Raw genomic sequence first — 17,278 nt, 5'->3', positions numbered from 1 at the left:
GCAGCGCTGCCAGCACCGCGGGTCCCACCCACGCATTTTTAGGAAATCACCTGCAATTTTCCCGTAGGGGATTCCCTGAAGTTGAGAAATCCAGGCGGGAGCCGATAAGATTGGATACCAGGAAAAATTTCTTCACCCAAAGGGTTATCAAGCATTGGAACAGCGAAGTGGTGGAATCGGCATCCCTGGAGGTATTTAAAAGATGGGCAGACGTGGTGCCAAGGGACACGGTTTAGTGATGGGTTTTGTCAGAGTTAGGTCGATGGTTGGACTCAATGATCTGAAAGGTCCCTTCCAACCTCAGCAATTCTAAGACACACACAGCTTGGTACAAACGCCTCATCGTTAGGCACTTACACACTCCCAAACCCCACAGCGAGCTCCTTCCGCGCCCAGCAGAGACCCACAGGGTACAGAACCCGGCCTCTGCCATTACCTTTGATGACAGATGAGTGTTGTAAGGTCACCTTCATCCACAGATCCCACCATTATGCGCTGGACATAATCGTACGTGTGTGAGGGGTGATGGTTTGTCATTAAACAACTTGAAACGCTGGATGAAGCTCAGGAGCCTGGGGTGACAGGCAGGGCGGTTCCACCAGCAGCTTCCCCAGCAGGGCTGTGTTTGAGCCACCAGCACCTCCAGGTTTCAGCCAGACCCATTCCTCATGTCCACGCTCCCTCTGCTTCCAAGCTTTTAAGCAGGGAAGTTAGCGCAGCAGGACAAGTGTCTCATGTTGACTTCAGCTGAACAGGTCTGCTGGATTTCATGAAAAAAGGCAACTCCTCTGCTACCGTGGTGTCCTTGAATGCTGCTCAGGAGACTCAGCTTCTCCCGCAGCAGCCTGCTCTGGGCAGCACCCGCCACGCAGCACCCCACTCCCACGCGTTAAAGCAAAACGAATCCAAGTGTCCTCAGCTCCATCCCACCCTGTACTCTCATAAGGGTCAGCTGCAGCACAGATCAGGAAAAACCTTACCCAAAAGCCTTCTGGTGGTTTCCCACACTGAACTGCCTCAACCCAGGGGTCAGATGAGCATCAGTGCCAGGACAGAGAAGCCACAGCAGCACCAATTACATCAGTTTAAACACGTAGAGTACACCTGGACTCTTAATGTGGCTGGGCTGGCTGGAATGCCCTCTCCCCAAAAGATATAATTACTAGAGAAATTAAGATAGTCCCTTAACTCATGACTGCTGCAGACCAGTTTCCTAGTCTCATCATTTGCCCCAAGAGAGACAGCAAGGATGGGAGATGTTATCTGAAAGAACTGAGGCAGGACAAGGGATTTTTTCTTCTTGGAGCTGACAATGTCACCAGCATAAATCGGACTGGGAAACAGCGTACACTATAAAATCATTTAACAGCGCATATGTCTGTAAAGGCTGAAGAAAATGACAAAGTAGCAGTTATTATAGACCTAAACAGAAGGACCACCATTTGAAGCCATGGCACAGGACAGATTAGGGCTTGATCAGCAGCCAGTTAGATTTTGGTGTAACGCCTTTGCAGTGCTTGATCTAAAGTAGTTGAGAGACATCATCCACTGAGCACAGTTCTGTATCGCCTCACTGCAAGTGGGAGGCTCCCGGAGCAGGCAGGACACTTGCTTCCAGCCAACCTCCTCGGTGCTTTTAGGGTGACTGGTACCAACTAACCTGGCTCTGGCTACCCATCTCTTAAAGCACTTTATTTCCAGGAAGAGACCTCCACTTCAATGTGCTTTTACACTCCCAGTAGTGTGCTTGCACCACCATCCGAGCAGAGCGGTTACCCGGAGCGTCGGCAGGGTATAGCTCACCAGAGCCGGCGGCTGTGCGGGAGACTGATGGAGGGCCAGCAGAAGAGCTAACCCTGCGTTCCCAAGGGTGCATTTAAAGGATTCCCTGAGGAAAAACCTTTAAATGTAACCGCCAGGCTTTTCTCATGCATGCCGTGTCCAACCCTACAATGTGCAGTGACTCACAGCAAGTTAAATAGATATTTATAGCTGCATTTCTTTTAAGTCTCGCAATGACACTATATTGTAAGTATGACCTGAACAGCAATGAAGAGAAGCAGCGTTCTCTACTACAAATCTGGGAGGGTGTGCGGGAAAGTCTCCCTGCAAAGGAATGAGTAATTAAGTATTGGTACCATTTGGAAACCATGAATCAACTCACACAAACCAAGATCTGGGCATTTAATAAAGTGATTTTACTACCACGAGTTTTTTTGCCACTGGTATGGCAAAGATAACAGACACACACAACTGATAAAATTTTTTTTTATTATTCACTTTTGAATTCTTTTACACTTTCCTGATTATTTCGTGTAAGGTGAAACTAGAACTGTTTAAAAGACATACACAAATCTAGTACATCAATAACCAGGTATTTCTTTTTGCTATACTATTCTCACAACCACGTGTGTGCTAGGCAATATAACCGTCACAGAAGCAAACTTTAGGCAGAATACTGGTCAGTAAAAACAAAGCGAAAAGAGCTACCAGATATACAGACAGGCTCGGTTCCACATTCACTACTGCATTTATCAAGCGCCAAGTATTAACTGCACAATTTGTTCAGCTAGTAGAGGGGAGTTTTAAAATCAGTGCATGAAATTCTCTTCAGCAGACAGATGGACAGACAAACAGATGGATCCTATACCTAAGTGGAATGTGAAGGCAGGGGGATGAGACCGCGAGACTGATAGGTGACTATTCCTAATCTTTTCCACTGCATTATTCACGCAACTCTTATTAGGTTTGCTTTAATGGGACATGTTTGAAACGTAACTAGGTGAGGACGTCTGGAGCTCAAATATCACAAGTTACAAGCGTTGCGAATGTGTAGGTCTGCATTCCAGTACAATAAATGGGAAATCCTGAATATTTGAGACAGATCCTAGTACTACCAAAAAAAAATGGCAGACAAGAGCTGAAGACTGCAACAGCACTGGCAGCTCTCAAACATCCAAGAAAGAAACCTGTCCTCGAGCAGGCTCAGGTCTCACCCACCATCCTGACATCACCCCTAATCAAAGAAAGGATGACGCGTACGTGGGAGTCCAAAATTGCTTTAATGGAGTTTAAACAGGTGAGAGGGTCAAGGATGAACAGAGTCCAGTGGGTTACTTAAGAAGTTTTCAGGATAAATTCAAAACGGGAATACCATGGAGATTTCAATTCAGCTAAGAGTAAAGTAATGCAAAAGCGGGAGATCACTTCATGGTATCATCCAAACTAATAAGGCCATTCAAAAAATTGAATCTTCTCCTATTGCAAGTCCATGGTAGCGAACCAAGAATTCTCACTACTGAAGAATATCTAAGGTATAATTAGGTACGTTATTGCTGTGGGAAGGGGCTTAGTCATGCATGTTGTATGAGCATGAAAGCGCTTTTAGAAGTCAAATCCCAGTTATCTGCCAGTGTAAAGAGTTTGGAAATCGAGCTGCTAACTCCCCCATCGCCCTCCTCCTCCCGCAAACAAACCCCATCCCCAGAAAGACAGGATTGACAAAGTGAGCTTTTGACTGAAAGCGGTGCCTCAGACTTGGTTACAAATGTCTACAGAGTGTGCCCGGTAAACTAACCCATAGCAGTGTCACTAACTGGAATGCCATACATCGGACTGTTTTCCTTCCATGCCCCAGTGTCACAATAGAATCTCTATAACTTTCTGTACAACTTTACAAGAGAATTGTACTTCGACTATTTTGGTGCCAAATTAAGCTCGCCAGAGTTACATAATTGATGTCTACTTTTCTACCAATAAGAGTTTTGTAAAGTCAATTGCGATCACAAAACCCATAATCACAGTGTTCAGTTAAAAATATAAACACGGTAATCATAACTGTAAATGTTCAGAATAGGAAAGTTCGGAATGCCATTATAATAACCGACCTCCGCTTTAAGTACACAAAACACCAACCAACCGTTTTTACCCCACAGACAGTTTTTGCTACGTTGAGGTTGTGAAAGTCGATGTACTATTCTTTTTGCTTGTCGCACAAAGGGATATATGTGTAGGATACAGGGTGACATTGAACATATAGTGAAGCGTGACAGCCATTAGTTCTCTCCCTCCCCAGCATCCCCTTCATCTCCCTGGTTTTCCGACGTCCATAGCTGTAAGAAAACACAAACACACGTTTATGCTGAGGGCAGGCAGTTAATCACAACTGTCAGGAAAGGGAAGACGGCATTATTAGCAGTAGCTGTGCAATTTTCTCAGCTAAGAGCAACACAGAACTGAACTTAACAGTAAAGCTAAAGAATAATGAACTAGGAAACGGACAACTAAAAGGCCAGAAAAAGTCTGCAAGCTCAACACAACAACAAGCTGGCTGTTGACAACAGACAAACTGCACTTTCTCTTACAAAAAAGCCGAGTTTGTTACAGTGGTTAACAAGTGATCTCAGCTTTAAACAAGCAAGTCTAACCGGCGTGGTTACAAAAAGCAGTGCAGTTAAGACATGCAGTTAATGCCTCAAAAAAGGCTTTTAATGGCACAGAACTGCCTAAGTTGCTGAGTCCCACTTAGTGGAGTCCTGCAGCCTAAAGAATGAAGAGCGCACAGTGCCGTGGTTTGCCCCGTGATACTTACAGTGAGGTTGTCCCTAAGCAGCTGCATGATCAGAGTGCTGTCTTTGTACGACTCTTCATTCAGCGTGTCCAGCTCTGCTATCGCTTCATCAAATGCCTAAAAATACACAAGACTTTCACACTCTGCTCTCTGAATTCACCTCTGCTTACACACAGCTTACAAATTTGCCACATTACTATGCAAATCCTGTGACAAAAGCTTCCGGTATTTTTCTTTTCCACCAAGAGAAGAAATGTAAACCAAAGGGAGCACCAAAACACTAGACAACCGGTGGGAAAACAGAAGTCTTCAGGGGACCCAGATGAAAGCCTAGAACGACTTTACTACCGTGCCAACAGCAAGGAGTGAAGAGGCAAATGCACTCTCCATCACACTGAAAAATGATTCACACAGGTCTAAGAACAACACTTAAAAGCAACACTTTCATTAAAAATGAAGGTCTCACTGGTCCAAATTGGCAGTAAAAGACAAAGGTAACATTTGGTATATATATCGTACATGAGTAAGTAGGCAAGAAAATGGAAGACATGGGTATTTTGACAGTGGGTGGAAGGTTTTGGATTTCTTTTCAAAACAGCACAGGAAATCAGATTAGAGATTAATAAAGGCATTCTCCCCATCAATCTGTTACACATGACAACCCATGCAGCAATCTTCAGAGCTGCAAGCCACGAATAAGTGGTATTTCTTCATTCAGGTTTCAAACAGATGTAAGCATATTAACTAAAAAAGAAGGAACAGCAGTAGCATTTTACACAGCAAAACGTCACTTCTGTTACGAAATATTACTGAAGCGCATATTAAGAACACAAAGATTCACCTAATGCAGTATTATTCAAGTTACTACTGACAATTTTCACAGATGTAAAAAGCTCTGTTTTAGAAGGCTCTAAAGCCTATTTTAGGGAGAAGGAGGCTAAGGAAAAAAGTGACTAGCTATTTGCTCGGTACAACCCATCACACAAGCCCTTTTTGGAGAGGCAGGTACACACGCACGCAGATACACAAGGGCGTTTAGGGCTACAACCATAGTCACAAAGACAACACTTCATGTATTCGCTAAGTGTTCAAATTCAAGTCAGTATTTCACTTCAGAAGTGCTAAATTAATCAAATTTCAAATTTGACACAAGTGCATTCCAAGAGAATAACCTGGACATAAGAGGCACTTTGTCTCCCCTTTCAAGGGATCAACTGCATTAGCAAATTAGCTTTTCTTAAAGGTAAGATAGCTTAACTAACTTACCTGAAAATATACTATGATGACAATAGTTTAAAGATGACAGCATTTTAAAGGAATTTTATATGCAAAAGCGTAATCATCTACAAAGTGCTGCTGCAACTGTGTAATTATCTCCTTAGCATCCACAAAAAATGGTAATATGAAAAGTCTGCTTACCGTCTTTGCCAGATTACAGGCTTTTTCAGGAGAATTTAGTATCTCATAGTAGAAGACAGAGAAATTTAGAGCCAAACCGAGTCGAATGGGATGTGTTGGCTGCATCTCTTTCTTGCTAATTTCAAATGCCTCCTGGTAAGCTTGCTGAGAGTTTGCTACCGTTGCTGCAAGAAGTAATTACAATCATATTAGTGCACAGTACACCACTGTACTTCATGGGGGAAACGATTATAATTTTGGTCTAGATTATGCCACCAGGAATTCATACAATTACATACACACAGACACTTCTTTCAGTGTTTTTAGACGTAAAAGCCTACCACTGGGTGAGCTATTAAAGCAGAAATATTTGTTCAGTTATAAGCTTTGAGATACAGAAATTAAGTTCAACATTTTAATAGAGACTTAAAATGAAATTTGTTCAAAATAAATTCCAACCAATCTTAATACATACAAGCTCTACCTAAGTCAAAGCGTACTGCGATTAAACACTCACTTCCAGCCTAGCTGAAGAAGCATTAGTTCTGAATTATAAATCCAGAAAAAAACATACGGGGAAGAAGAGGTATCTAAATTACCTATTTAAACTTAAGGAAACATTTAGCAGGTAGATCATGAACTTTATATTTCACTTTGGGGTTTCAGAGGAAAAACAACAGTCCCTTCCTGGCTAATGGGTAATAATAAGCTCCAGAATGGCATCAAACTAAGTTTGCCAGACGTGGACTACATCAGACGCTCCACAGGAATTCAGGCACAGTTCAGCATTGCTTTAACATTTCGGGATTAATTGACTTAGGACCAGTAACCCAACATCCCATATCTGCATGCAGAAAGCTTGCAAACAGCGAAGACTCGTGAGCTAAATTCATAGTTTAAACAAGAGATGACAGGAACAAAGCATTCTCCAGGAGAAAAAGACGCATTCTCCAGAGAATGGATTTTACACTGCCAAATATGCCTGAGAATCAGTCGCTGAGGTTGGGGCTGCAAGCAGAATTTGACTGGTTTAATGAACGTCTGTGAATCATTTCTATTAATTTCAGTGAAGTCTTTCTCTAAAAGCGACTTGCACTGTACTTCAATACTACAGAGCAGTAGTGAAAAGAAATAAATACTTAATGTTAGGGCAAAAGAACACAAGTATTTTTTATAGTTTATTCTGCTCAGCCCTCAGCAGAATGAGAGACTTCATCTCTACTTACTTTGCTTATTGTCCCCAGATGCCACCTCTGAGAGGTATCTGTAGTAATCGCCTTTCATTTTCAAATAGAAGACCTTGCTTTCTGGCTGCGTGGCATTGACAATAAGGTATTTATCCAGGAGTTCCTGTGAAAGGAAATATCAACTTTTTTTTCCCCCCGAAGTCATAAAAATAATGTCTGAATCAGAGCCTGCGTTACAATGGTAAGCATGAACTGTTAAAACACATTAACAATGACTTATACTCATGTGTTAATCACTTTGCCTACTGTTGTCTAAACTCAGGGGAAAAAAAAAACAAACAACGAAACTACTTGCAACCTAATTCCTGGAAAGCAGAGAACTTGCTGTGTTGAGGCTACCCACAACCCCCTCCTGCAGAATCTAATGGCTATCAGGGCTTAAGACTGCAGAGATTTTCCTTGAAATAAACTGATGCAAACCTGTGTCCACAACCAAGTCAACAAAAAGCCGCAGCCTGGCATTAGCACAAGCCTGGTTGCTTTTCCTGCCACAAACTTGAATTCTACACAAAGCAGTGAAATTATCCGCAGCAAACTGGTTCTATCTGTGACTGCAGCATTCAGAAAGAGATGCAGAGACTGACAGCAACTTCTCATGACTGATTTTTAAAACCAGTTTGCAGGAAGAAGTACACATCTTCTCCATCCAAAAAGAAAAAGAAAGTACTAAACCAGCCTCAGGATGTCAGCATTCATTCACGACAGAATTTAAATGGTAGGCCTTTTAGCAAAACTCATGCCAATGCCCCAGATCTAAGTTTGTTTTCATGGTGACCCCCAGCCAGCAGCTAGGGGTCTTCAACATTGCCTTGTTTGTTTCTCTCTATTAAAAAAACACAAATGCTCTTTTATAACAAATTCCCTAAGAAACAAACTGGATGACTCAGGAGCTAGAATTGGACCCAAGCATGTGGCTATGCAAAATTATTCCCCTGCTAAGGTGCTGCAGTGTCTACAGCACTAGTAAGATTTCTTAAGCCTCCCTGAAGAATGCTGCAGTACTAACTACTGTTATTTTTGCTGTTGGATGATTACCAGAACATCATTGCAGATATCCTGCAATTCAGCCTCAATTTTCTCACGATATTCTCTTCCCATCTGCTGTTTCTTCTCATTCCTCTCTGTTTTCTGTTCAATGCTGGAAATTACACGCCAGGACGAGCGACGGGCACCGACCACATTCTTGTAGGCAACTGAGAGTAGATTCCTTTCTTCATTGGACAGTTCATGCCCCTGCTCGGTGACAGCCTTCATAGCAGCAGCCATGTCATCGTAACGCTCAGCCTGTTCAGCCAGTTTGGCTTTCTGTACCAACTCACTTTTATCCATGGCTTTCCTGTAGTTAGTGGGGGATAAAAATAGAGAAAAACATCTCTTGATTCTCTGCACTGTGGAAGTTAGTGTTGAAGGGTGAAGCAGAACTCACAGTCACTAATAAGTAGGAAATCTATCAACTCTAATAAAGTGACGTGAAAGGCTTCTTTTTAAAAATTTATTTGACCTTTTGCCAAATATTTGTAATTTCTGTGTGTATGTAACTAATCACAATCCTGAAGATATGGAAGCATTATTCTTCAAAACGCAGCAAAATTCCTATTGGCATTAAGCACAGCACATCAGCATGTTCCCTATGTAAATCCCTCCCCTTCCCTATACTGGCCACAGCCCAGCCTGGGAGACGCTGCGTGTTCTAACTCAGAAACCACCACTTTGGGTTGGTTTTCAGTGGGTTTTTTTTGGTTTTGTTGTTTTGTTTTGGTTTTTTTTCTTTCATTTGTTTTCCCCCACTATTATCCAACAGCAACTACCCCGGAGCACTGAAGCACTGGACAGCACCAAATGGCACTGAAGATCTTTTGCACACTACAGGAGATGTAGCTGTTGGCAACTATGGAAAATACATTTATACTGTTCTGCCAGAAAACTGGGCGGTTTTATACCTGCATCAACGTACATGTAATAGACAATTCTACACAGCTAGGACGGCTGCAGCCTCAGGTTTTCAAAACCTTCTAAATAACATGGACATTCAAAAAACCCGAATAGGACGTGGCCCACGGGATGGTCACTACTGCAAAACTAATTGCTTATATGGAAACCACTTGTTTATCATTTCTGATAATGCAGTTTAGCAACCGAAGCCAAGAAAAACACATCGCATGAGCACAAGGCCCCTGAAGAGCTTAAGCAATGAAAAATGAAGTTAGTAAGGAACGTGCCACTGAGGCAGCTTGAGTGTTGCTTACTTCTACAAGACAATGCTAACATATAGTTAACTCAGCCATTGAGCTACCAACCTTATACTCAACCACCTAGGCCCAGGTTCACAGGAGAATTTAAACAAGTTTCTTTGCCTTTATCAAAGTAAGTGGTACCTCACAAACTCCCAGACGCCCCAAATTCAACTGTAAAATTTCTTCAGGGGCATAGGTTTACTTCTGGACAGACCCAGGACTGTAATTATTGGCAGTACCGAGCAATAATGTTTCTCTCCTACTTCCTAAATCCCAACCAGGACTCTCACTGTCCAGATGAGGAGTTTTCAGGCTGAGACCTAACAGCCTAAGAACAACTTCCAAAAGAACAATAAAAAGCAAACAAGTACAGTAAGCTCACAACTGTCTTTCATAGGCTTCTGTTCATTAGACAAACATCTACAGCCCTATTAGAAAGAACCAATAGGCTGAAAGCGATTGCTGTAGCCTTCTCCCTGGCTCTCTCCTTTGAAGATCCCAGTCTGACAGGCTCCTGATGGAGAACGTCTCGCACACACTGCTCAGCTTGTATTTTAATCCAAGTATCACCTACCACTATTATACAGGGAAACTAGCCCCCTATACTAAATCCTTAACCAGCACAACGAGATGCAGACCCAAATTCCCATCATGAGTATGAACAGCTTCAGAGTTTCAAGGACGGACTCCTAACTACAAAATTATTTTGAGATGAGCATATTCAATCCCTCCTCCTGAGGATACTCCACTTCAGCAAAAAAAAAAATAAAAATCACCCAAGAAATCAAGCCAAACATTGCTATATCACATGAAAGTTCCTGAAGTAAACACAGCAACCAAATGTCCTACCTGCTATATCTTTTCAAGTCACACTTGCTCCTGCTTGCATTTGATCCTTTGTAGATCTAGCCTAATGCATTCATCCACGAAAGGCACTCAAGTAAGGATATGCAATGCTAAAACCAGCCTCCGGGAAAGAGACCTCTTGCAGACTCGTAAGTAAAGTTGGGCTGCAGTTCAGTTCCATCTCAAATACTGCCATAAACTAGTGGATTCTGGCATATATTAAAAGGTGACACACAGACTTCAGATCGAAGCCCTCAACAAGACAGAATGACTGTGGGTAGTAGTGTGACAAGTTCTTGTAAGGCATGATTAATTTGGCTCTCTCTTCCCCAAGAGGCTTCTACCACGGGGATATGCTATATTATCATTGGCTTCTGCAGATTTATCAAAAGGATAGCTCCTGAGGATGGAAAGGCATAAGTGGAATTTGTGATGTGCATTTTTTTTCTCCCTACTCTGAAGTGTATCACAATACCAACGCATAACAAGCCTAAGGAAATCATCAGACCGTTTACCATTGATAGAACCCATCCCACTTTTCACTGTTGAGTCTATCAAACCTCGTAAACCATTCCCTTAACTCAGCACTAAATTTAGACTATGTGCTTAGCGCAGGAAGTAATTTGTGAGTGGCATTTCTCTACTCACTCAACTAAAATCTGAACATGAACAAAGTACACCTGAAGAATGCTTTTTAAGTTACAAGAGCCAACTTTAAAGAACCGGCCATTTAAACAAAACAGTTTCAGAGCAGTTCTAGTTTCCTCGCAGTCTGCACAGCTCCAAGAAGCATTTCCACTGCAACTGTCTTATCTTCTCTTTCCTTCTTATGGAATGTGATTATTATGTAGAAAAAGCCTGCTTGTTGAAGTCCAGAGGCAAGTAGCTCCAACAGAATTTACATTTTGCCACTGAAAGGTCAGTTTTATCTTTGATCTGCACTTTGCCAATAGCGGTCGAATTTGTAGACAAGTAATCTGTGCAGAATTATGTTTACAAAAATAGAGAGTTTAGTTTAGAGATAGTGCAGAGTTTGTTTTATCAAGCTCACTGACATATTTATCTTTAGATGCAAGTCAGTTCACAGCAGTCAATGGGTTCATATAAGGACACATGAAGGAAATCACAGAGGGAACTGCAAGGGCATAAAGACCTAGTGGACAAAAGAGATCCAAAAACCAGTTTAACATATCAATTATACAGGCAAAATACCAGCACAAAGCATTAGAATGTTGTTCCTCACCAAACAACTTTCCTTAGTAATGTAACTAATTTATGCACATCTTAAATGTAATTCAAACTGATTACTGAAGATGGAGTTCCTCTGAACTTCACTGGCTTAGTTTTGACATAAAAATTCAGTATACAGGAGCTTGAGCTGTGTAGTTAACTCATCTTAATACCCGTACTGTTAGCAAGTTTGCTATGAAACACAAAGTATTATTCAATAACATGGATTTAACAGAACTTAAATGCAGTAAGAAAATCATTGTCCACACCAAAAATACCTGCAATAGACAAAAAGCCTACCATTATTTCGTTCACAGGGTGGTGCATAAAGGAACACTTAAAATCCTTATTGGATTCTCCATTGCTTACCTTGTTAGAAGCCTGGAGAGAGCTTTGCAGAGCTATGCTGGCTTGAGCTCCAAAAGAGGGAAGTGTTTGCCAGAAGGAAAAAAGATACAAGGAAAGGAGTGATGTTTGAAAAGGCAAAGAAGCAACTATCAGTTATAACTGGTCCCTCCCATAGAGGGGATGAAAGCCACGCTCTAACAATGGATCAGTGTGCCACAGGCTGAAACAAGCAAAGCCTACAGCTAAAAATACTCCTAGGCCACAAACAGAAGCCATCTAACAAAGGTTACCTGCAGCTAGGAGCAAAACACACAGAGGTGACGAACGGGAGGCCGACAGGAACGATCTATTCTAGCACTAAGGAAGCCATGCCATGTCGGCAAGGGGGAAAGAGGGAAGATGGAGAAAGGAGCGGAGACGTGCAGATCACAGCCATGGAGGAGTCCTGACAATTGCCTGTTCTAAGCAGAAGATTCTCATATTACATGCGTTAACACATTTCAAATTCTTAAGATTCTGTCTTCTTAAGAATCTGTCAAATCACAACTTAGTAGCCCTCCAAAAAGAAGTGGCTGGACACTATTTACAATAAGGAATGCCAACCACTAGCCAGCAGTTGCAGCCAATAGTACCAGCTGCCAGAAATTTGAATCACCCTAAATTCCACACTCGAAATGTAATTTTTTTTTATTATTATTTTTTTCTCTACCTCCCATACAGCCTCAGTTCTTTCAATCTCCCTTACAAATGCAGAATAGCACGTATACAGGTACTAAAAGTTACAAGTGCTTACTTCCAGCCCCCAGAAAAGCTTTACACCTGTGTAGACAAGACTCTGAAACATATTACAAAGCATCAAAGGTAAAGAAGCGAAGGTCAGAACCAGTAAAACACAGTAGTTTGTAACTGCCTTGCTACTTTTAGTGGAAGAGGCAGAAAGAAGGGGATGGTGCGACCATCCTGGGAACAGCACCTGAAGTCAGTACGCCCACGGATCTTTCAAGAGTGGATGGACACAGAGAACTGGAGGTTTACATCTCAGTACCAGCTGAGGAGTAAAACATACAGATAACTGTCTTCAGAAGACTGCAGGAGCTCGAGAACTACATCTTACTGCTCAGCAGTTACTACATCTGCTTCGTGGCCTTTATCATTTCCAATCTCGATGAGCTGTTTAGGACAAAGCCAAAAGAGATCAGAAGTAACTGTGTTTAAAGTCTGCAGAAATCAAACAAAAACTGACACTGAAAAAAAATCTGGCTTATGTAACATATTGAACTGACAAGACAATACTAATAAGCCTACGATGGCCTGAAGTCTGCTGCTCTCAATGACCTGTTCTTCTGATGCTAATTAAGTAATTGATTTTTGTGTACTGTTTTTCTCTTTATAGCAAGCATTAGAATCTATCAGACAAACACTTCCACTTTGTAAAAAAATTGGAGTAAAAGCAGTGTGGTTACCGGTCTGATGTACTGGTCCCTAATGAGTCAAGTAGAGATGCAGGTTAAGAGAGCCACGTGTTTCACTGTGAGAAATGAATGTAAAATCAGATTTGGTGAAATGGGATGCAATCGTACTTCTCAGCCACGAACTCTGTGAGTCCATTCAAATTATAACAGGAAAAGCAGCAGACTGGTACAGAATTTGTAGTTCAATCTTCCAACAATCTGCGAACACACCCTATTTGATTTCTGGATAGGCAAATCATTCCGAAATTAAACATTCACATGAGGTAAGTGGTATTTCAAGTTACAGTTCTATAATTACAGAGTAAGAGCTTTGGAGATACTAGTTCTAAAACAAATGGAAAATCCTTCTCCAAAATTCAGGTACACACACACTGACACAAGAATCTGCATGATGTTGATGGCATTCACTGTCAAGTAGACATTGCTCCCAGTAGATATTCTTTACAGGAAAGGAACCAACTCTCTTCAAATGGAGTGCAAGGAACCTTCCTTGCTTTATTGTAGTACTAGGCATTTGACTTCATTAGTTGCGTTTCTCTATTTTGGTTCCCTCAAAGGCTACCATATACTGTTAAATAACTGATTAGAAAACGAACGTGTCTGGTGAGATCTGAACAGTGAAATCTTCCACAACCGTAAAGAGCAAGTTCAGTAAAATATACTGCAAACACAATGAGGGAAAAAGGAAAATGACTTCATAGTTGTGATATTCTTGCTGACCTTGTGCAGCACGTAACTTTAGCCTCCTCTGCATCTACTGATTAACCGTATGCCCTGGCCTTCAGCTCAAATCTTTATGCAAATGTTCAGATAAAATTAACATTCTATGAAGCCGTGCCTAAACATGCGCTGGCCATCTTCTGCCATCATTACTTACTGCTTCCTAAAACTGACCAATATAATTTTTGAATAAAACGACATTCAACGGTTTTCAATCTCAACAGACAATTGTTAAATTTCTATGACAAGCAGAAATAGTATGTAGGGATACCGATATTGTATGGACAACTTAAATTTAGTGACAGTAGTAGCCTTATTCTTCACGTCATTTAAACGAGGGACTGCAGGCTGAAAAGCACTGCACTGCTACATACCTATGGCACTTCGCACAGGAGAGTGGCAGGTGGAGACAAGCACGCAGTTCCAAAGTACAATATACTTACATGGTAACACCTTTTTGTTTCAACTAGCAGAATTGTTTTTGGCTAGAGTCCAGGTGGAAATAGTGAGTTATCCCAAAAAATCTTCCCCCAGGCATAAAGTTCATGCCAAACTAATGTATTCATATCACAAGTAAATCGCTTTTGTTAATAATAAACTGAGAGTATTTATATTACAGGGTGGGGCAAAAAGTGTGGCCATATAAAAGACACACTACTATAACGCCTAGTCTTACTGGGATGTATTAGGATACCAGACAGATTAGAGCGCTAGCTTTTTACCTCATTATTCAAATAATTATTTACTTAACTCCTCCTCATCTGAGTTTATTCACATGCAGCACAAAAAGCTGCATACTGGCAAAGGCCTGCTTAGAAAAAAAAAAAAAGACTCAACATCAAAATAGCAGAGATCAGAACATGCGGTACTGACATAATGAGGTTGAGAAAACTGCACTAGGCCCATCTGTGCAACGAGCCTATCACTTTATCGGTACCAATTTAATAAACAAAATATTATACAGGGTTCATTTTTGCAGTCCTTTAACATGAAGGGTGAAAAAGGCACGAGCATTCTTTCTTTTTTTCTTTTCTAGAACAGTTTATGTCTCATTATTATTTTAAAACAAAAACAAGATTTTCTTTTAATAAAGACGTATTAAAATTTCTGACTGAGGTGTCCTGCAGCAGCGAATGTGTAAAGACACAAATATTCCCACAGCCACTGAAGTTACAAAACTGTACAAATGTTCTCAAACTCTTTGATATTTTTATGTAGGAATTTAGCTTTTATGGTGCTGGATGATGTGCAATTGGTTTTCCTACCACCAGAAAAGTTATTTTAACTATTAACAAGGAATTTAGCTGAAAGCAATCGATTTATATTGTTATCTTTGCATTTGATGCATTTTTTGCTCCCATATGCTAACACAGGGAGTGTACGCCACTGACATTTGATCATCTCAGTTAATATCTGATTATACCTACCTCAAATAAAACCTATGGTGGTTAGTTTGGGGTTACTGCCCAGCCTTCTTGTGGGCTGGGGCTGACTTGAAGCAACCTTCTTTCCCTCTGGAGTCCTCCCTAAACACACCTCTATTCCCAAAAGGACACAAGTGATCACAACTGGAAGATAACAATAAAATCGTTTTGTTTCCTTCTAAAGCGCTCCCGGCATTGCTGTGATCGCCTCTGCTCCTAGGTGAGCAGGCTCAGACCGACCGGCACGGAAAGGGCCCCGCGTTTCGGCTGGGCACAGCGCTCCCGCTCTGGTGAAGCCGGGGGTCGCCCCAAGCCCTCTCCCGATACGGTGTGCTGGAGGCCTGGGCCGTGACCGGCACTGGCCCTGCCCCGTGGCGGGGCTCACCTCCCCATCTCCCCGGCGGTCGGGCAGGGGAGCCCTTCACGGTACAGGTGTGCGCGGCCGGCCTCGCCCTCCGGGGGAGCCCGTGACTCACCCCGGGCGTGGCAGGGCCGGCCGCTCGGGGAGGGGGCGGCACCGCCCGCCGGGGCTCCGCAGCGGCAGCCGAGGGAGGGTCACACCGTTACTCGGAGCGCGGAGGAGGGAGGCAGGCAGCCCCCGCGGCCTCCGACGCCCCTCCCCGCCGCGGGGCTGCGCCGGCCCGGCCGGGGGCGGGGGGGGAGGGGGGCGGGGGGGGAGGGGGGCGGGAAGGGCAGGCCGGGGAAGCCTTCCCCGCACGCTCCCGCGGGGCCGCGGCGGCCCAACCCCAGCGGCGGGGAAAAGAGGGCGGGGGGAAGCCCGGGCGGTGGCGGCGGGGAGCGGCCCGGGACCCTCACCTGGCGGGGGCGGCGGCGGGGCGGCGGCCTGGATCCCGGCGGGCGAGGCGACTGGGAGCGCGGCGGCCGCTCGGCGCACGCACACACACCCTGCGGCGTTGCGGACCCGCTTCCGGCCGCGCCGACACGCCCCTTCCGGCGCCAGGGGGCGCCACCGCCCCTCCCGCCTCCCCATTGGGCCGCCGGGCGCCGCACGGCTCCCGGTTGCCGTAGCGACGGGCGGGGGGGGGGGGGGGGGCGGGCTGAGCCCTCTCCGTTCTCCCCGGCACACCCGCCTCCATGGGGGGAGCCGGGCGCGTCCCCCCCGCGATGTGCCAGCTCCCGCCATCCCGTCAGTCCCCGCCGTCCCCTGAGTCCCCGCCGTCCCCTCAAACCCCCTTAGCCCCCCACGGTCGCCTCAGGCCCCTCAGCAGCCACCACCCCCCTCAGCCCCCCCAGCAGTCACCATCCCCTCAGCCTCCGCCATCCCCTCAGCCCCCTCGGCTCCATCGCCCAGTGCCCGGCGGAGGGAGCTGGGCCAGGCCGGGGGAAGCACGGCTCTCCTGAGCGTGACAGTCCCACAGGGGGCCCGAGGTAGCCAAAGGCCTGGTGGCCCCCGCCTGCTGCGTGAACCCACCCCAGGCTGCAGAGCAGGGAGGGCCTGCTTATTCTGTCACACCTTGTCACTCTTTAGACGGTGAGCTCTTTGTCTTGTTTGAGCTCGTGTCACACACGTAGGGCAATCCCTGTTGCGTTCCTGGCCAACGCTGCAATGACGAGGTGGGTGGGTTTCTAGGGCAGAGAGCCGCGCTGGCTGGGAAGCGCAGCAACTTCTCCAGCAACCAGAAAACAGCATTTCTGGTTTTCTTCCCATTTCTCAGTACCGTTCTCTGGCTGAACCTCACGATAAGGGACGTCTCCGCAGACCACAGACAGTGGGTGCCATTCTGCGCTCTGTCATATCAGTAAAAGTTCACAAATACTTTGAATTGCA

General features: G+C 44.2%; 1 protein-coding gene across 2 annotated transcripts; it reads right to left on the bottom strand.

Moving 5' to 3' along the window:
- Positions 1-2,254: 2,254 nt before the first annotated feature.
- YWHAB (tyrosine 3-monooxygenase/tryptophan 5-monooxygenase activation protein beta) lies at positions 2,255-16,442 on the bottom strand. 2 transcript variants are annotated; one of them, XM_074604970.1, is made up of 6 exons: positions 16,306-16,442; positions 8,251-8,551; positions 7,195-7,318; positions 5,990-6,153; positions 4,592-4,687; positions 2,255-4,112 (listed from the first exon to the last, which is right to left on the bottom strand). In XM_074604970.1, the coding sequence occupies exons 2-6, from the start codon at positions 8,542-8,544 to the stop codon at positions 4,056-4,058; spliced, it is 735 nt and encodes a 244-aa protein (XP_074461071.1). In that variant the 5' UTR covers positions 8,545-8,551; positions 16,306-16,442; the 3' UTR covers positions 2,255-4,055. The 2 variants fall into 2 exon arrangements, with proteins under 2 accessions (XP_074461071.1, XP_074461072.1); XM_074604971.1 differs by lacking the exon at positions 16,306-16,442 and adding an exon at positions 15,493-15,633.
- Positions 16,443-17,278: the final 836 nt, after the last annotated feature.

This window comes from Larus michahellis, chromosome 12 (assembly GCF_964199755.1).
Source record: "Larus michahellis chromosome 12, bLarMic1.1, whole genome shotgun sequence".
NCBI lineage: Eukaryota > Metazoa > Chordata > Aves > Charadriiformes > Laridae > Larus > Larus michahellis.
The sequence above is the reverse complement of the archived record's forward strand: the minus strand, read 5'-3'. Positions and strand labels throughout refer to the sequence as shown.